Source organism: Pistacia vera, unplaced genomic scaffold (assembly GCF_008641045.1).
Source record: "Pistacia vera cultivar Batoury unplaced genomic scaffold, PisVer_v2 Contig639, whole genome shotgun sequence".
Taxonomy (NCBI): domain Eukaryota; kingdom Viridiplantae; phylum Streptophyta; class Magnoliopsida; order Sapindales; family Anacardiaceae; genus Pistacia; species Pistacia vera.
Window position 1 is genome coordinate 84491 of NW_022196489.1, and position 21461 is coordinate 105951.

Here is a 21461-nt window from a genome sequence, read left to right on the forward strand (position 1 = left end):
TGACAGTGAGCCCATTCTAGTATAATGTTTTAGAAGCTCAATAAAAGTTGCAGTTATATCAAAGATGCTAAAAACTTGGAGATTACAAGGAATAAATACTACATCAGCAGGAATTTAATTGTTTAAGCAAAACAAAATTCAGTATAAGGGTGGAATATATCAGTGAGTTACTTATAGGGAAAAAAAGAAAAAGAAAAAGAAAAAAAAAAAGATAATACCTCACTCACACACATTGCTGATGGAATATGACGATAAACAATATCAGCAGCTGTAGAGGCAGTGGGCACAGACTGAACAGCATAAAATAAGGCCATTCAATAGCATATCATGCCTAAACAATTAAGAAAAGACAATTCAAGATAATGTACAGATGAATGAACGTATTAGTAGCAAACCTTCACTAAGGTAAGAGTATATCCAACACCATATTGATGCTTCAAGAAAAGGGAACTGTTGAAATTTGGGCATTTCAGAATTTACATAAGAATGGTCATCAAAATAAAACAGAAGGGGGGAGAACAAAATTAACCTTCCACAGCATTTCAAAGAACCATTGGCCATGATAGCTATCCTATCTCCTAGTTCATCAGCTTCATCCATTGAGTGAGTTGTTAATAATATAATCCTTCCTTTCTTTATTTTTTTAATTAACTGCCAGGTCAAGCGCATTGAATATGGATCCATTCCACTAGTGGGTTCATCAAGAATTACAACCTGTGACAGAAAATACAAGAAACAATTCAATAAATTCCCACAAATAGACAATAACAACTATTTGCCCTGAAATTTCTGCCACCTTGCTATCTCCTATCAAAGCAATTCCGAGAGATAATTTCCTCTTCATACCACCAGAAAGAGCCCTCACAACTGTGTTGACTTTATCAGCCAAACCCACCTGACCAAAATAATTTTAGCTAGCAGTTAAATAATGCAACCTTCTAACTTGATCACATATCAAGAAGTAAAAATACAATAAATGTGCCATGTCAACTTGTAGAAAGCATATCAGGTTAGAAATTCAAAAGTAGATAAAGTGACATGTATTAGAATTTTTTTTTTTTTTTTTTTCTTTATTTCTCTCTTTCTTGTCACACCTTTCAATCAAAAACCATAATTCAAATCCCATCTCTAAGGGGAAAAGAAGTTGATCCCCCAGCTCAAGTGTGTATGAGTCCACGACAACACATTAGCAATTGATATTTGTAATGAGAACAAGAAAAGACAGAAACTCAAAGAAATCTAGATGAAAATAAGCTATAATATTCTAATTCTGCATTAACCCTGACTTCAGCATAGCCATTAGGTTCCCCCAACCCCTTTCATTCTCTTTTTATCATATAAAAGAATGAATACTTTGATGTCTATAAGATAATAATTTGGAATCTCCCATATGAGTTGGATTTTTTAATATCACAAAAATAAACAACTTGGTATGCACATAACAAGAACATAATCTAACTTGAAGTAGAGAACATCTCACGTAGTGTATCAAAATTCTCATCTTAATTGTTCTGTTTTCTTGTGTAACATTGACATGTAATGCTTACATGATAATTGACTTGGTAATGCCACATATGATGACACTTCGGTATCACCACATCAATGCTAAACAATAAAATAAATCACTTATGATGAGAATTTTGGGATACTACTTGGGATGTATAATATTTCTAGACATAATATAGGAAGTCACTGGGGATGCTCGTAGATCATGTTGCATAATAATTCCTTTTAAATGCATGCTAAAACCATACTACACAATCAATCCCCTATATGTTAAAACAAACCTTTAACATATCAATCCATAACCACCCCCTAACCCACCCAAAAGAAAAAAAAAAAAAAAATCTCTTGAGCAAATTCAAGGCACAAGACATTTCATGTAAGGAAAAAATCATTAGGCTGCTGAAAGTTGCAAAATTCACCAATTCAACAGTAATTCATTTGATTTAATATTAATATTATTTCAACCATGGTACATCCTTAAAATATAAAATGTTTTACAATCCTACGCTAAGGAAAAAAACAAAAACAAAGAAAACTAGTGAAGATAGCTGAAGCAAGGAACCCATCCATAGCAAGTGATGGCTGAAAGTTCGATATCTTTTTTTATTCTTAATTTTCTAGGAAACAAAGAAAAATTGTACCAAATAAAATAAAGATACTAAATAAAGGACAAGATGAACAGTAGAAAAGACAAGCTGTCCTGGAAACCCTGAAAGGGTTTCAAAAACTAAACAAAAAGAGATCAACCGAACATTTTATATCTTAATCCAAAGTTAATCACATGACCTTATAATTTAGAAAACTTGGTGAACAAATACATGGACTACTCTCAATTAAAAAGACATTAACTCACTTCATCGACCATATCAGTTACAACATTCTCCAAAATATCTTCCTTCACACCCTTCAATATAGCAAACATCTCCAAATGCTCCCTAACCTGGATAGAGAAACCAAACAAGTTAGGTTTTTATCTTACAGGGTTTTTTCCTCAGTAAAACTAAATACAATTATTTGTATTGATGGATATTCAAGGGAGAGTATTGTGGACAGCTGGATCTCCACCAAATTTTCACATCTTCTAAACATTATGCCACCATGAGACGTGTGGCAAATGTTGTGTCCAATTTCAATAGGTCAAATTAGGTGGCCCACTTACCATATATAGGGGCGTCATTTGTATCATAATGATTTATGAAGAATTAACTTTGGCATTTCACAATTCACCCGTTTACAATCTCTTTTAATTTATATATGTTACAATATAATAAATATAAATAAAACCAATTAAACGTGAATTATAAAAAAAAAACTTGATTCTTCTTGCTTACTGTCAACTCTGGGAATAGAATATCATGTTGAGGACACACCCCTAGTTCTTTCCGTATCTCATCCTACAAAACATAACCATGTTGATCATCTATTAGAACTCCAACTCCACACAAAAGGAAGGAGAATATAGTAAAAATGACAAATCATTAACTAGTTAGGTCAACAAAAGTAGATCTTCTCAAAGCAATTAATTATTGACATAAAAATTTTGCAACATTCTTAGGACAATAAGTAGCAAAAAAATGCTAAATTAAAAACTCCCAAATACCATAGTTGACCATCCCAACCCAACCCATATCTAGCAAAAACATCTTAATTCACATCATTTTAGATAAAATTAGTTCCATTTATCCTGACTCAAAAGATATTAATTAACATAATTATTCATACATAAATAGCGTCACATGATTGTAAAAATTTAAGATAGAATATATTAGAAATAAGGTTTCCCTTCTCTATGTTAATTTTGGGATTTCCTTTTATAATTGTCAGACTTATTTATTAATGCTCGGTCCACTCAATGATTTAAGCTTTTTAGATCAAGTGAGAACATAGTATCAAAGCCAAATTGACTAAATTATCTTCTCCTCAAATATCCCTATTGAACAATAATTAGTAATCATGGTTACGGTAGTGTTAGTGTGTGTTGGAGCTTAAATACTAATATTGAGATTTTTACTTATAAGTTTAAGATTTTGGGTGCAATGATATCTTAACATTGTACTAGAGCTAAAGGTCTCAATTACTGTATTGATAGTTGAAGTTTTTGGTTTTGATAACTTAGCAGTTATGATTACAGCTATATTAAGCTTTAAAATAAATATAATCAAGATTGAAATGTTTCTCCTTGGCTTTTTGATAAAGAATTGTTTCTCATTGGTTTTTTAATTCTTTGTGGACACAGTCTACATAGGTTTCTCCTCATATTCTACTTTTTAATACAGAGTTTATAATTTCTTATTTTTAAAAATAAAAAGATAATAATCAAGATAAACCTTTTTTCTTAAATAGCTCTGCCCTAAACTTTTCCAAAACTTTTCCAATCATCTAACATTATCCATCAAATTTCCAAGTGGGGAAAAAAAGGGGACTTTAACAAACACAACTTACCACATATATACAATTCAAACAATTGGTGAAGAAAGGCATTTTGAAAAACATCACTTACCATATCTGTTACGATATTTTTTCCAAACACCAAAGCATCCCCAGATGTAGGAGGAAGCAGCCCAACAAGCATTGATATTGTTGTGCTTTTACCGGCTCCATTGTGTCCTTCAAGATTAAAATATAAAATCAATAACTCAGGGCAAAAACATCCACCAAAAAGAAATGATTGTTTTTCAATGATTAAGGCCCAAAGGGATCTAATGTTTCTAATCAGGTTGACGTCCCCATACTGCCACCCAAAAAAAAATTGAGGATCCTCCTGACCTGCAGCCTAAAGCATGAGTTTCTACTTTCTAATCTGTATTATAGATTCTCTGGATTGCACTCCTAAATTGCTTTTTTCACCAATCCCAAAGAATTCTCCACACTTTCATGAATCCTCTTTCAATAGTATCTAATAGTGATGAGAAACAGCCAAAGTAAAGCCACACCAAGAGATTTATCTGAACCACACTCCTAAATTGCCTTTTTCACCTCCCTACCTCATAAGGTCTTTCCAGCCAAGCAGCCTTAGAAAGCAAATAGGAACCCATTCTAGCCTTGAATAGCAGGCCTTTTAACTCCCCCATCAGAATAAAGTCCTTGAAGTACTTGATAATCAATGTTTCAATGCCCCAGTCAGCCTCTACAAAGGAACCATCATAAGACTTGATTCTGTTAATCAGATTCCTTTTTTTCCTGCCATTAACCAATTTATTGAACAACCTGGTGTTATTTGTCATCATGCCTAGTCCCAGGACCATTAGCCTTTTGTCTCCAAAGAATTTCCTCCCATTAACTCTTAAAATATGGTTTAAAACTAAAATCTCTTCAGGGCATCATCTAGCAAACCTTCCCCTTCTAATTGTCAATATCCTAGACTCAACCTTCTATCTCCTTTTTCTTCCAAATTTCACACCACCCAAAAACTTAGCGGTACCGAAATTTTGGCTTACTTTTCACAAACAACAGCTTCATGAATTAATACACCTCCAAATCTTCCCCTTCTAATTTCTCAAGACCCAGGACTCTCCCTTTCTGTCTACTTTTCTTCCCCTTTTCACACCCCCAAAACTTCAATGCTCCAATATTTTAGCTTATTTTTCACAAACTATAGTTTCTTCATGAATTTATGTGCCCCCAACTTGAGCAAAACCATATCAATCTCTGTCAACCACTCTACAAAATGTTTGTAAAAAGAATGTCCAAAGACGATAATTCCTATAGTCAAAGAAACAGGTAGATGAACTGAAGCTCCACAAAACCATATATCCTTCAAAGAAATTCTAATCTTCTCAACACCAAACTTCAAAGAAGGAAAACATTAAGGAATCCTTGAAAAATCATAACTTCCAGGGACTTCAACTAGAACTCTCCATTATGTCATTAAAATTCGAGCCATTAACTTGAAGACAATATTTGCTTTGATGGCATCATGCCCATATTAATCAGTTTCCAACGAAAATCTCCATGGCCATTTTCTAAGAGCAAAATTTCTTCTCACCAAATTGCTAATTCCTAAGCCTTGGATTCATTTTATTCCCTTCTTCAACTTCACTGCCTGGTTATGAAGCTAAATGTAACACCTTTATAGCATCTGATAGTAGTAAACACACTTCGACACAGAAAGTAATAAACCAAATCCGTAGACATACATTAATTATATGAAATTCAAGAATCAAACCGGAAGAAATAAATGAAATAAAAGACCAAAAGCATAGAAGTAAAACATATGTGATAAAGAAAAAAAGAAAAAAGGGGTGAGGATGGCAAACACTCACCTAGAAGTGCAAGTATTTGGTTTTCATATAAGGTGAGCTTTAGTGAGTTAACAGCGCAACCATTCCCCTTTTTACTAGCATAAACCTTATGCAAGTTCCTAATTTGAATGCATCTGCATGGCAAACATAAAATGTGAGTGAAAAACCAGAGCTTCTGGTATGAGCAGTTACATCTAGTTACACAACATATACCTTCTGTCAAGCTCTTGTTGCTTCATGTCCAAGCTTATAGCTTCCACAACAGGTTCACACATATCTTTTCTTACAAAGTTCACCTCTTCCTTGGAAAGCTTATCATTAATTTTAACTTCTGCACTAGATACATGATGCTTAATAATACTTTTCTTTCTCCAGAAACACTTTTGGAATATGAAATTCCATTGATATCGCACTCCATTTTCCCTCGGAAGGACCTGACCAAATGAACATATTTGCACAAGCTTCATCATCCATACAATATTGTACAAAATGGAAGTCAAACATAATAACAGAATTTACAAAATCCAGGAATATTATCCAAAGATGTAAGACACCTGCAACGAATTAACAATCCTTATAGTACCAGGCAGTTTATCAAACCTGACTCGTAAAATATAAGGGTTTCAATGGATGCCCTAAGGGCTCAGGTTAAAAGTACAAACAAACAATATTACCTCAATGCGGTTTATGCACAAATAGATGAAAAAATGAACTTTGTGATGTACTAAAACAAAAAAAACTTTGTTCTTTTCACACTTTATATGTGAACATTTTAATAAATTTATAAAAATATTATATACATATATGGGACATTGAAAAAAAAATATATATTATTTGCAATAAAGCTAGTAATAAATGATAGTGAATTAGAGATCCACCTCCACATATTCAAATAATCACAAATATAAAGATTCCCAAAAGCCAAAAAAAAAAAAAAAAAAATCTTGAAGCAATCTCTATGAAAAAAGAAGAGTCTAAAATTGTTTTATGACCCCATCATTAATGAGCTTCTTCAACAATTCTTATATGTCTTGTTATCCAAATAAGCAGCATCTCCAAAAATTGATAAAAAGTAGACATTCTTTTAAAAGATCCTTTGTACAAAATGTTGTTTAACAACTGAAAAATCTTATAAATATGACAGATTAAAGTATGTACTTTAGATTATCTCTCTTTTTCTCTTCATTTTTGTTGAAAAGTAGAGGATGGAAAGGAGTACATTGGGGAGGCAAACCTAATATTGCCTGGAAACTTAAACTCTTCACCAGATACGACTTGAAAAAGCTCTTGGATAACATTATACTATAAACTGCTCTGTTTTCTTCTCTTTTCTCATCGATAGTGCAATAATTCTTTATGGCCAAATCACCCACAGAAGAGCTAGATTGACCAGGTGATCTTGTTTTTGAATTATCCTTGTATTAATTAAGATAAAACAGTTGTGCTAGTGTTTTTTATAGTGGTTGTGGCTCTGGTTATATTCAATTACTTAAAATTGATCAACATAAGGCAACCACAAATGATTCCATTTAAACAAAGTACACCAAGCTAAACGACTGACTTTAAGTTCTATTGATCTCTAGATAGACATACTCGAAAAATCCTTACTAAAAAAACTGTTCTTTTTTTCTTTGCATTGAGTTTTAAGGGAACAGACACTTTCTTAAATAGTAGAATAGATACCAATCAGAAAAAATCCTACGACTTTGAAAGATAAGAAAGAGTAGTGAAGATATACCTTGTCCAGATAAAGACCAATCATGACGTATAGCAAAGTGTCAAGCAACATCATCAGGAGACAGACCAAAAAATTCACTCCGGATGATGACTACAGGAATCAAAATTTAGAAAGTTCAGAAAAATAAAGGGTTCCAAATGATTGCAGGTAGGAAAATCTCCATACACGAAATATACCCGCCATATGTTGCTCCAACGAAGTCCAACATGAGCACGCTCATAATCTGCAAAGTTAACTGATCCTAGAGCAAAGGCCGTAGGTGACAGAAAAGATGCAATGATCTTCAATACCCTATAAGTAGAAAAATGTAAATTGAATTAGATCTACATTGTATAATACGATTGTTTTAAACAAAGGAATTAACCATAAAACTCTATTCAGTTGAGACACCATGTACGATAGTTCATAGCATGAGTACTCACATGGGTACAGCCTCATCATTGACAGTGTAATAAGGAAAGAAGGCCCCAAGAAAAGAGAGGGTTCCAACTGCCACGGCTGTCTTTGATCGTGTGAAAAATGTAGAGATTAAAAATGACAGTGTAATTGCGCTGAGTCCAAAGCAAAAGAAATATGCAAACACCACTGTCTTATCACTGTACTTGAAAAGGCTGCCCATAGTACAAGCTGTTATGATCCCAGATGAAACTGCAAACTGCAAAAGAAATTAACTTGAAGTAAATAAGAACCTCACGATTATTTAATAATAATAATAATAATAATAACAATAATAGCACATACACACAGAGGACTGGAGCAACCTTTAAGACAAAATATATTCAAACTTTTGATTGAATAGAATTTATTGGAACACCATTAATTCTAAAAACTTGGGCTACTAAGAAGAGTCCTAACAACAGTTGTAACAGATCAGTAAAAAGAGTCCCAATAACAATTGTAACAGATCTAAAACTTAAAAATTACATATCAATTAAATTGTCTGACTAATTTGATCTAGACAGATGATTGACTTGATCTAAATAAGCAACTCAAAGATGCCAATTACTAAAGTTAAAAAAAGTAGATATTTGTCCCTTGGCTTAAAACTAATAAAAATACAGAAATAAATACATTACACACACGCACGCTATGGGATCAGAGGAGCTTTAAACTAAAGTAGAACTTCGTCTCAACATCTCTTTTTGTGTCCCAGATTGGGCAGAGATGTAGACACTTGCTCTAGATTGAAGGTGATGATTTCCAAATATGATTGCAGCAGAGCAATAAGAATAGTATACATGGATTTCAATTTAGGAGCTTGAGTTGCCAGAAAGTTTGAAATAGAAATAAGCATTCACTTCCCAAAATCTTCAAGAAAGTAAGGGCGCATGCAACAATTATAATTCAATCAAAACACAAAATGAAAAACCTGCCTGCAAAGCATATGTAATAAACCAAGAGAGATGGAATACACCATCTTTCAAGCCCATCATGTAGAGACCTTCTCTAATCTTCTGTTCCTGAAACATACAAAAACAAAAAATAAATTTTATGTCAAGAAATTGGAGAGTCAATTGTCAAAAGAAAAGTAAGCAGAAACATTATGTCACCAAACCTTCTCAAACACTGAATAGCTGATCAGGCGAGAAATTGGATACAGAAATCCTAACAGATACCTGCTCATACAGATCCAGGTTGACAAAAAAAATAAAAAAAAAATAAAAAATTTAAAAGTTAAGAAAGTTACTTTCTGATCAATTATAGAATGAGAAGGGTCAAGGGATGGCAAAATAAAAAGGAATCTAAATAAAAACATACAATACTCCCATGACATTCTTAATAATGGACTCGAACTCATCATCAGTGTAACTCCGAGTTGGAAATGGAACTACTCGTATCTTTGAAGGGTTGAATTGGGTCCAAGGCAACTTGAGAGACACAGTTGTGTCTAATGAGTATGATGATGCAGGGTCCATGCCATTAGCACGAATGTTAGATTCAGATTGCTGGGCAGCAAAAATTATGAATGAATCTAACACCTGCTGAAGCTGCGGAAAAAAATGAATAAATCAATAACCACAATGACAAATTTTCACAAAATTTACTATACAGGCAATATTTCAAATTTTAGAAGAAAGAAAAATCCACCTGTGAAGCAAAATCAAAAAATTCGCATGAAATAGATCTATTTTTTCTTCCAGGAAACACGTAAAGAGTTGAATTAATGAAGAAAAAGAACTACAGTTTGTGAATTAGATGTCCACAATAACAGAAAGTCCTTAAAGGACAGAGAGCTATACAACTCTGTATGTGTGCATCTATGTCTAACTAAACCCGTGTAGATGTGAGATGGGCGGGAGAGAGAGACTAAATATATATATATATATGTGTGTGTGTGAAAATTCTCAAAAGACCAGTTTTTTTGTTTTTAATTTAGCTCACTAACTTACATGATGAAGAGAGGGCCCATTAAAACTAAGACGACTTCAGAAAAATTTAGGAGAGGCACCAATATTCAATACCAAGTTATAAACTAAGCTATATCATGTGACCAAGTAATGAAGATTCACAAACATCAACCCCTTACCTGCTCAGAGCATTGTGAACCAGTGCAGATAATAATGGACAACAAATCCATTGACTTTCATCATTTCAGGAAAAAAAAAAAAAGGCCAGGTAAAAAAATAAATCATAGAGTTCATACAGAAACAGGTATCACTTGAACGTTAAGTAGAACACCTCCACACTAGTTTTTAAGATGCATAAAATCCTTAATGAACTTCTTTAATATGTCAAGTGTTAACCCATAACCAAAAACAGACACTCATGACCACTAAGGCATTACCTAATAATCCCCACAATCAAAAATATTATATGCCACAAAATGCATAAGATAAACTATCCACTGGCTCCGACTTGCTTGCACTGAAACAAAACACCCAATAGACGTCAAATTCTTTCCAGTCAAATGGCTACTGTCACGCCTCCATAAGAAAAAGACTCCCTAGGTTTAAAAGATTCATACCCTCTAACCAGAATGCTAGGCTCACAAACTTCACATAACCAAAGAATGTCCTTAAAAAATGTGACTAAAATTAGTAGTAGGAACTGAATCTTCTGTTAGATTCCTATAATCCGACCTTCGAGCCAATTTTGTGCAGAACTATTCAAATTTTGATTGTAGAACACTTTTTTGCATTGACCATTTGTGCATTTGAGAAATTTGTTACATGAAAAATTTTGGCATTTAGAAGTTTTAATAGAGCTGTCAACATTCATAAATTCCTTTGTTACCCAAGAAATCCTTTGACCTTCCCTACATATTCATCAGAGTTCTTAACTAAAGTTACTTTTAACACTCAGCCCCAACCCTTTGGGTGCTTTCATAACATATTAAAATAATATTTTATTAGGTGCTTGTTCTGGTCATTGATTGCAATTCAGTATCAAATTTAGTTCGAATCCACATGAAGTTGTCATTAACCATTTCCTCGGTAATAATAGCATAAGCTACATGCTTCATTCACCAACTTATATCTACATATATATAAATCCTAACATATGTATAAAAGGATAACAGTTATCAGATGCTTGCAACTAAAATACTTATCTAGGCAAACTAAAACTTATTTGGTGATGATAGAGTTGAAAAGAAACCACTGGTATACAAAATGTAAAAGAAACTAATGGTTTACAGAATGTAGAGTAACTAATGGTTTACAAAAGACAAAGTAACTTTAGTAAAAAGAAAGCAGTTCTATTGGATTACTCAAGAATTCTTTTCCCCTCTCCCATGACTTTGAAAGAAAAGAGCAGAGCATGCAAACCAAGAGGTATTACTAATCATTTGGATTTTCATAAAGATATTATGCAAGACCAATATCAATGAACCACCAAACTAAATTGTGAAAGATAAGAATAAGTGAGAATCATGCTTCTACCTCAGCAAAACTGGTTATACTTATATCAAAAGGCCAGAAACATGGAAAAAAACATAATAATAGTTATAAACACAATTTAAAGACTGTAAAAAACCTAATAGTGATATAAATTAGTAGCTTTTAATTTATAAACACATGCTAGAGAAGATCTAATTTTACTAACTAAAGGACTGGAAGGAAGAAAAAATGAAAAGATGAATAGTGTGAAGAAAGAATTATGCTGGCATACAGTCAAAAATCCACTGAAGCTGTATTGCATTGTCGGTACAGGATCAACACCCAATTCCAAGTCATTGAGATAAGGGCCATTAGTGTCCATGATGGATTTAACATCAGGAAATCCAGAGAAAGCCCATGTGTGGTTGAGGCGTATGCTATAATCAAATGACTGAGGACCTTGATCATGAAAAACCACCGCCCCCTTAATTTTGGGATTCAAACAACTCCTAAGCAAGGATGAAAAAGCAATTCCAGTAAGTTTATCAGTTTCATAGCCTAGCAACAGTAATATAACTAATGATGAACTTGAACAGGCTATAATGCAAATTTTTAATGAGAGCAGACTGTAATAACACTCATAAAATCACCGTTTTGAAATTCTCTATTGTTTTTTAACTCAAAAGAAAAATACATTTGATCAAAGAATGCATCAAGTGCAGGCACACGAATGAATATCAGGAAAAGAAATGACAATAAAAGTGGACATATAATAAATGGAGCATTAATATGTCATTTAAGCCATATATAAGTAAAATCATGTACTGAAAGTTTAATCACATGTATTAAGACCAAAACCAAATTTGCCCAAGTTCAGCTAGATTGAAATCTTGTGGAGCTATGCAGTCAAAACCGCAAAGAATTTCAATTTGAACTACAATATAATTTACAGTTTAAGTAACAATTAAACTCTTAACACTCCTGATAAGTTAATTTGGAGAACTAAACCTCCACCAAGAAGCCAGTAGGATGAATAAGTTCAATTATTTCTTTCAAATGCATATAACTCACTTGACTTCGCCGCAAGCACCATAGAGATCTGAACGTATGTAGTTTTCCAGCTGGAGTTCATCTTTGTAAATTCTACTAACTAGCTGTAAAAGTAACAACAAAACTATTTAGCTTAAATCAGGAAATTCATTTTCATACCAGAAAAAACATATGTGACTGAGTGATTGCTCACATTTAAAAAGTTATAAGATAACAGAGAACCAAGCGTAGAATTCTTCAAGTATAATAAGCACAGTATTAAACAAGGGATGGCGAACAAGGACACCAAAGCTTTGTGTCATTTGGAAAAAGAGTTTGCAGAGAATACCATGATATTTCACCCAAAGCGAAAGAACCAAAACCAAAAAGGAACATGAAAAATAACACAACAAGATGTTCAATCTACCATTATACATGCCGAAATAGTTCCCAGTTTGCATCTAAGTGCTGCTATAAGTGAGAAATAGACATGGGAAATGCAAATAAATTTAAGCACAATAATGAGTTAGACAGTCTGGTACATAGCCCGAAAATAGTACACAGAGGCTTCAGTACTTCCATAAAAAGCAAAAACTTAATGACTTCAAACATTCCATTTCATTCAACTTACACAAATTCCTTTAGCTCAAGAGTACCAAAGAGTTCAATCCCTCAAAAGTAATCCACAATAATAAATAAAAAGTTGAAAACTGATTCAGAACCAAACATGGGTCACATAAACGGAAAGGCACAAGTTTAACAATCAGGCACTCACACGTAAACAAAGGCCAAAATAGGCAAATGATAATTGGTTTTTCACTCAAGAACTGACACACCAAACATATAAAATTTTCAAACATAAAATCAGAAAAAAATAGAGAAAATAAATATAATGATTACCAAGTACCTTCAATTTGGGAAATTTTATCGACATTAAGTTGATCATAGTCCTTGTTTCCTCTGTATCAGGTGCAAAAGCCAAATACTCTCCCTTGGCCAACAATAACTCCAAAACTTGTTGGAAATTGGGGGATATGCCTTTACCTATCTCAACAAACAAATCTTTCCGTATGTACCTAGACCATTTCAACAAAACCTAATGCCATCATTTTCTCACAAATCACGAAACCTAGATATTTATCAATTTCATTACTAACAATGAATTAAAGACGCCGATCTCCAATTTCAGACAATTACAGTTATTATTTTCAAGCATTTAAATCTCAAAATGAATAAAATACATCACTCAAATATTGCTCATGCATGATACAAAAATCATAACAATCTAAGAAAAAAATATATATATTTGAAAAAAAAAAAAAAAAAATCATTTCCCAGCTTAACTTCAGTTTTAAGAAACCAAATAGATTGAAAACAAAAATTAGAAGTAAAAAAGAAAATCATGGTTAAACTCTCCGATTACTTACGGTTGGGCTGGGTGAATTTGCGTATCAACTCGTGTCCTTACCGCGATCAACAACAACATAACAATGGTTGGTAGCAAAATCTGCAAAAAAAAATTTCAAATTAAATATTATTTACCATTCATCCTCTTTCCTCAGTCTTTCATAAACTCGCAAAACAAACATAGAAGTTCTTGATTATGAATGATCAGAAGTCAAAACGCAAATTCAAACACTTAAAGAAACAAAAACGAATAAAAAAAATTGAATTAAGAGAATAAAAAATAAAAAGTGTGCGGTAATAAAGATTGGAGAGACAGACCTCAGCAGAAGTGGTAAAAGGATGACGAACTTTGAGAAGCCAATTCTTGCGAAGCATGGCATTCAACTGCCGCTTCGCAGTTCCCATGCTGAAGTTGAAGTTGAAACCCTGGTTTTAGAGAGAGGAAGAGAGCTTGGCTTTCCGGTTGTGGTTTTAGAGAGAGAGACACTGAGAAAAAGAAGAAGAAAGGTGGAAGAGGAGGTGGACGTGGCGTGGCAATGCGACGGAGCTTCCGTTAAAGGGTCACAACATTTGGAAAAAGTAACCGTTAATAAAATGTTTTTTTAATTTGACAAGTGAGTGAATATTAGTATGTTTATTTTCGAAAATTGAAAAAATGAAAAATGAAAAATCTCATGCGGATGGGATGAGTGTTGGTGGGGCCTGGACCAAATTTCAGTTTTTCGTTAAAAGTGACGTACTCGCGAGAAGATTCAGCACGAGATTTTAGAGTCTAGGGAGTTAAATTAGTGAAAAAAAAAATGCAATCATCCGTATTAATTAATATATAATAAATGACATTATTAATTATTCGTCATAGGAAGTAGATCACAAAAAGAAAAGATGGTGGTTGAAAACTTCTGATGCAGAAGAAGTGGATGAGGCTTATAATGTTTTCTTTTAAAGATTGTATCTTAGTTATCATACAAACCGGATCGCACGAGGTATATCGTAGGAGGATGATCCATCTGGTGCATGCCTTGAGAGCACGGATAAATTCATACATAAGGAAAAAATCTTGAAATTTGAAAACGAGAGCCAAAAAAACTCTTTAAGGATTGAGGAACTTGTAAAATCCTTGAAAGAGGAACTTTATCCATGCTTTGATGATCAACCATTAAAGTTATGGGAAAGGAACGGTATATATGCTTCACTTGAATTGAAAAGGAAGGATGATAAAATAGTGACCAAATCCTATCCTTATACTCCTGATGCAGAGGAGGAATTCAGTAAGCAAATATCGGAATTGCTGGAAAAGCAATTGATACGCGCCAGTAAAAGTCCACACTCTTCGCCAGCATTCATGGTCATGAATAGAGCTGAGCAATTAAGAGGTAAAGCGCGGATGGTTATCAATTATAGGCAGTTAAATGAGAAAACCATTGACGATGCTTATAAGATACCAAACAAATCAGCTTGTTTGAATAAAGCTAGATTTGGAAAAATCTTCTCTAAATTTGATCTAAAGTCAGGATTCTGGCAGATCAGGATGGAGGAGTCAAGCATTCCTTTGACGGCTTTCACCTGTCCGAAAGGATTGTTTGAATGGATGGTTCTGACTTTTGGACTTAAGCAGGCACCATCAATATTCCAGAGGAAAATGGATAAAGTCTTTGGAGATTTATCTAACTTTTGTGTAGTCTATATTGATGATGTTCTGGTTTTTAGTAAGACCAAAGAAGAACATGTAAATCATCTTAGACTGGTAAGCAAAAGGTTTCTTGATAATGGAATGATTCTATCTGAAAGAAAGATAGAATGGTTTAAGAACAAGGTGAAGTTCTTAGGTGTTGAGATAGGTGAAGGAGGTATTCAACTCCAAGAACATATCTCAAAGAAGTTGCTAGAATTTCCAGATGTGCTAGAAGATAAGCACATGTTACAGCAATTTCTTGGATTAGCCAATTACATGCGCGAGTATGTTCCTAATCTTGCTAATGTAATTAATGGCTTGACGCTTAAGGTTAGTGATAAAGTGCCTTGGGTTTGGACACTTGAAGACACTAATTGTGTTAAGCGGACCAAGGCCTTGACAAAGCAATTAAAACCTTTAAAACTCCCGGAAGATGCGGATAAACTCATTATAGAAAGTGATGCATCTCACTTGTATTGGGGAGGTGTGCTTAAGGCTAAGGGTACTGATAATATTGAACGGATTGTTCGATATGCTTTAGGAAAATTCTTTCCTGCTGAGATAAACTATCCTGTCCATGAGAAGGAAGTTTTAGCAGCAAAAGAATGTATTGACCGATTTCGATTGTTCATAATCAGTTAGGAATTTACTTTAAGGACAGACTCTAAATATTTAAAAACCTTTATGAAACTGTCTTTAAAGGATGACAAAGCTAGACTAATCAGATGGCAGATTTGGTTTGCAAATTATAGAATCAAATTTGAATATATTTTTGGTAAATCTAACTTTGTTGCTGACTTTTTGTCCAGACATTTTGCAGAAGAATTGCAAGATAATGGCGGACAAGAAGGAAACTGGAAATCACTTCTCATGCTCCAAGTGTAAGCAACGAGGACACTTAAGAAGGAATTGCCCTTTGAAGATTACTTCTACTTCAAAGGTTACTGCTAAAAAGGAGAAAACTGCGGATAAGCAGTTTACTTCTTCTTCTAAGCAGGTTATTGCGGTAAAGCAGGTTGAAGGAAAGAATCTTGACTATGATTCTGATACTTCGGATAGAAGGAACCCGAAATTTCAACGATTGACGGGTGAAACTTCTACGAAGGTAAATACTTCTGAAAAGAGGGTTACTCTTAAGAAGGAAACGACTCAAAAAAAAGCAATAGTTTGCTGATCTTGTAAACAGGAAGGATATGAACGGGCTAATTGTCCACTGTCAAAGATAAAAAATTCTAAGGAATCATCGTCAGGCACTACAAGCGTGGTGACACACACTCCACACAAAAAAACGGTTAATTGACGCAGATATTTGTAAGAGGTTTAGCTTTCCAAGAGGCTTAAGATTAACTTCAGCTAGTCAAAATTTTAAATAAATAAACTCTTGTCTAATAAATTTATTAAATATATGATTATTTAAAAGCTTTATAAAAAAAAATTATACGTAAACTCAAAACCTATTTTTTTAAAGATATTAATACTCCATTTAACAAATTCAAATGTATTTAATAAATATAAATGCTATTATTTAATATATTTGTAGCACATGAAAAAATTAAAATCACATGATTTACATTGTTTATTGAGCTACAAGGCTCTAATTGCAATGAGTTTCGGAGTTTAAGAAGTGTCACTGTCAAATAAAAGAGGTTTATACTTGATTGAAATTGGATTATATAAAAACAATTATATTAAATTTTTACTGAATTACATTTATAAGTAAGGTTTAATTAGGTAAAATATAAAGTCCCAGTTGCATTCCTCTATATATACAAAATAATTGTTGAGATTATAAATAAGATACTTTAGCTTTAAAAATTAATAAAATGAAATTTGTGGTCAACCCGAAGAAGTACGTAGCTTATAATTTAATGGATGCACCATTTTTCAAGGCAATTGACTAGTAGTTTATGTTGGTCATTTGATTAGAATTTCACAATTAAATACATTTAACCTATTGATTGACTAATTGTGCAGTGGTCCTTTGTTATTCATCAAAGATAATGCAAATACTGTCAATTTTATTCTGATTTTCATTACAAAATTCAGTTCATTTCAAGGATATTGAATTATTGCTATTGGCAGTGACACTTCTTGAACTCCGAAACTCATTGCAATTAGAGCCTTGGAGCTCAATAAACAATGTAAATCATATGATTTTAATATTTTCATGTGCTACAAATATATTAAATAATAGCATTTATAAACTATCCTCCTTCTAGTATTATAGATAATAAAGAAAATATTATTGATATGTCATCATTTTGTTATACTTACGTGTAAATAAAGTGATAATGCATATGTCAATACCTATGTGTTTGACACACCATTTGAGATGAATATTTGAATAAGTAATATATTACTCTTAAGGAAAATTGGCAATTAGTGTATATAAACCTTTGGAAGTAAAATCTTTAATTAATGCATTTCCTTTCATATGTTATAACAATATGATATTTGGTGTAACCAAAAGCATGATACCAAAATAAAAAATAAAAAAAAAAAAAGGTGGAAAAGGAAAGTCGAAAGCATCTAAAAATAACAATTCAATTGGCATATGCCTCATAGTTGAGAGACTCCGTCCTATCCCCTATCAATTAACAACATCAACAAGAAGAAAATGGCTAATTTGCCTTACAAGATACAAACAAGCAACCAGCATTGCAACTTGCAAGCATTGTCGTGTCCCCTGTTGTCCTTATCACCTACTTGTCGAGTGACTGCCAATTTGTCATTTTCTTACGTGTACTTCCTCCATTGGCTGGCCCTACAATTGCTACCTTTTTTTTAACTTTTTGACATTTTTGTTTAATGGGGTCGGCTGTGAACCAAAGAATGGGTGGGATGGGAGATCATGTTTTATAATTGTACACAGAAATACTTATTGAAAAAAAATGTTTTATTATTATCGTCCAAACCAAAAAGTATGCTCCCTTACAAATAAATCTTATAAAGGTTTCCATACAAAGTGAGGTGATAAAAAATGAATGAAAAAATAAATTTAATGTTGTTTCACTCTTCTATTCATTTTTTATCACATCATTTTGTATGAAGATCTTTGTAAAATTTCTTTGTAAGTGTAATATTACTCTTGATTTTAATGTATTATAAACGTCTTTATTAGGGATTTTGTTGTTTTGGTTTTTTATTTCCGTGGATTTGATAATTAAGAGATTTAAGCAGCTTTCATCATTGTTTTTATTGTTTTTGTTTTTAAAATGTAATTCAAGAATGACAATAAAAAGTTTAATTTTGTATCTTAAAAAGGATTCACTTCAGTATTTCTTGTGAGATCGTCTAATCTTAAGTATTTAAAAAACACTATAATTATTGAAAACCCCTTGAAATAGGGGGATTTTTAATAATTTAACTGGGCATTCTATAATTGGAATTCTGTATGGTTTGCAAAAATCTTGGATATATTTCGTATAAAACAATTCCATAAGAGGTATATAAAATAAACCCTTTTCAAAATTTGAAAATGTGCTTATTATCAATGTCTAAAAGTAGTATTTAAAAATGAAAATAATTTGCCACTTTTTAAGATAAATATAAAGTAACAGAGAGAACCAAAACATAATAAACAACATTTTTTTGTTTTATATATTTTGTGTATTCAATTAAAAAATATTTCGACTAGAAAATGTAATAAGAAGTTGCTCTAATGCTCTCCATTAAACATGATGTAACAATTTATATAAACAAAGTGATGGTGGGTAATCATGAAGTCATTAAGAAGTAACTTTGAGACAAAGCATGCATTGTACTTTTATCTCTCCTTTACTTATTCGTTGGTTTAAAGGAAGAATAAAAGATTTCAGAAGGACAATCCAAATATTTAATTCAAAAGCTAATGCGACCATCAACCACTATAATTTTTTTTTTTTTTTTTATGAATTTGGTTTTTCTTATTACATATAGTAATTATTATAATATGATTAAAAACCTATTTGATTGGGTTTATTACAATTAAGCATTTTTTAAAATTTTGTAGACTGTTTAGTTGATAGGTTATAAATAAATTGTTTTAAAGTTTATGAGAAGAACTCAAATTTGGGGCTTTTCCCATAAGCTTTTTTTGAGTTTATTTAAAATATTAGAAAGTTCTTTTACAATTTCTTGACCAAACAATTAACAAATTTTTCACAAAAGCTCTACTCTTATAAACTTTTATCAAATAAGCTCTTCTTTCACAAACTCTATTCAAAGATGTCGTACCAAAAGGACTTTAATTAATTAAAATAAACTTGTATACAAAAATTTGTCCAAAAAAAAAAAAAAGAAAACCAGATATTAATTTGAATTTGTATTATCTCAACTCAAAGTAAACAATGAAGCAAATGTTATCCCATGATGCTGTCTTTTATGGTTCATGCAATTGCATAATATGGATTTCATTAAACTTGTTTGATGAAAGGTGATAATAGAAAGTAAATCTCATTAATTTGATTAAATATAGATATATGTTATATAAAATATAAAAAAAAGTGATGAACATAATTGATCCAAATTGGAATTATATGTATTTATAGCTTGAGTAATTTTAAAATTTTAGATTTTACTTAAATACACTACGAAGTTACTTTGTGGTTTTGTTCTTATGTTTTAAATAATAGATATTATAAACATAAATGAGATAATGAAAGAGGAGAAATTGTGTGGCCAAATTCTCATATTTATGAGAATGCATCAGTGGCTATGCGTCCCAAAACAGTCCCTTAAATGATACCGTCTCTTACTTAATTAAGACACTTCCCCTTCACCCTCCTGCCCCATCTATCAAACCCTATGTCCTTTTCGTTACTAATTTTTCAATTTCACCTTTTAATATTATTCAAGAATTTACCAAATTAGTAAAAATAAACCAAACCAATGAATTTAACTTTATACAAAATAGATTCTCTTTATTCCCTTTTTTTTTTTTTCCCTAAAAATAAATGTTTGATTATTGTGCACGTGATTAGGAGCAGACGACGTAAGGGTGAATCCAGGAAGTTTCTTCGTGGGCCCAGTCCCAGCCCACCCTCACAGCCATCAACCCTTGCTTCATTTGCAAGAGTCATTTATGTGAAAACCACACATTTTATAATTTTTTTTTAATATTAAAATTTTATTTAAAAATCATTTATAAAATTTAAATAAAATATATAAATGGTAAAGGACTTGTTGTTTGTTTGTTTGTTGGGAAGAATGACGGGGGAATTATTCTTGAGAAGGTTGGAAGGCCAAGATGGAATTATTCCAAAGTTTAGGTGAAGAAAAGACTTATAATTTATTACGTATTCAATAATAAATATCTAAATGGATATGTGAGATGGGTTAATTATATATGATATTTTCACTATTATCATTATGTTATTTGGTGGTGGCCCCGGGTGAGGAAGAAAATTAAAGCATTCATAACTAACAGTCCATGGTCAAAGACAAAGGTATTACTATTTTCATGTGTGATAAAAATTTCAGATACATTCATCACTTTTACTTTCTGGCTTTTTATTTAATTTCTAGATTCATGTAATAGTATTTGATTGGATGATAATTATTTTAGTTGATTTCCTTTTGTAAATTTGTAATATTCAATGAATTGGGTTCACCCAGATTTAAAATATCATTTATGATATTAGTATTTCATTTATTATAATTTTTGGAAGTTGGAATTCAGAAGAGTGATGTTCTTATTTTTTTCTGTTGAAAAGAATCAGACAATTCAAATATTGTTTTAGACATTCTATATCTAATCATGATCAAATCTTAAGCCTTGAGACAACTTATTCACAATTAATTTTTATATAAAACGATGAGTAAATCTTTAACAATAGCTACATTGATTTTAGAATTCATTGCTTCGAAACTCCACGAAGAAGGAAACCATGTATTTGATTTCTTGTTCAAGTATCACTGTATTTGTTGTTTGGAAATGGACTTCAATTATTGGGCCCAAAATATGATGTTCCGGCCCCAAATGAAAAAAAAAAAAAAAAAATCCCAAACGACATGAGAAACAAACAAAACGGCATAAAAAAAAATTTTCAAAATTATCTGGTAAGCTACTC

At 32.1% G+C, this 21461-nt stretch overlaps 1 protein-coding gene across 1 annotated transcript in view; it reads right to left on the bottom strand.

Moving 5' to 3' along the window:
* Positions 1 to 14318, bottom strand: part of LOC116111456 (ABC transporter A family member 1) — a 28873-nt gene extending 14555 nt beyond the window's left edge. The window contains exons 1-20 of the mRNA XM_031397627.1: positions 14058 to 14318; positions 13760 to 13839; positions 13240 to 13408; positions 12375 to 12457; positions 11596 to 11812; positions 9244 to 9473; positions 9041 to 9101; positions 8859 to 8945; positions 7908 to 8140; positions 7662 to 7776; positions 7486 to 7575; positions 5961 to 6181; positions 5769 to 5881; positions 4007 to 4113; positions 2838 to 2900; positions 2360 to 2446; positions 797 to 895; positions 530 to 714; positions 396 to 450; positions 219 to 290 (exon numbers count right to left, since the gene is read on the bottom strand). Coding sequence (XP_031253487.1) covers positions 219 to 290; positions 396 to 450; positions 530 to 714; positions 797 to 895; positions 2360 to 2446; positions 2838 to 2900; positions 4007 to 4113; positions 5769 to 5881; positions 5961 to 6181; positions 7486 to 7575; positions 7662 to 7776; positions 7908 to 8140; positions 8859 to 8945; positions 9041 to 9101; positions 9244 to 9473; positions 11596 to 11812; positions 12375 to 12457; positions 13240 to 13408; positions 13760 to 13839; positions 14058 to 14144 — 2454 coding nt within the window. The 5' untranslated portion in view covers positions 14145 to 14318. The remainder of the gene's footprint in view (positions 1 to 218; positions 291 to 395; positions 451 to 529; positions 715 to 796; positions 896 to 2359; positions 2447 to 2837; positions 2901 to 4006; positions 4114 to 5768; positions 5882 to 5960; positions 6182 to 7485; positions 7576 to 7661; positions 7777 to 7907; positions 8141 to 8858; positions 8946 to 9040; positions 9102 to 9243; positions 9474 to 11595; positions 11813 to 12374; positions 12458 to 13239; positions 13409 to 13759; positions 13840 to 14057) is intronic.
* Positions 14319 to 21461: the final 7143 nt, after the last annotated feature.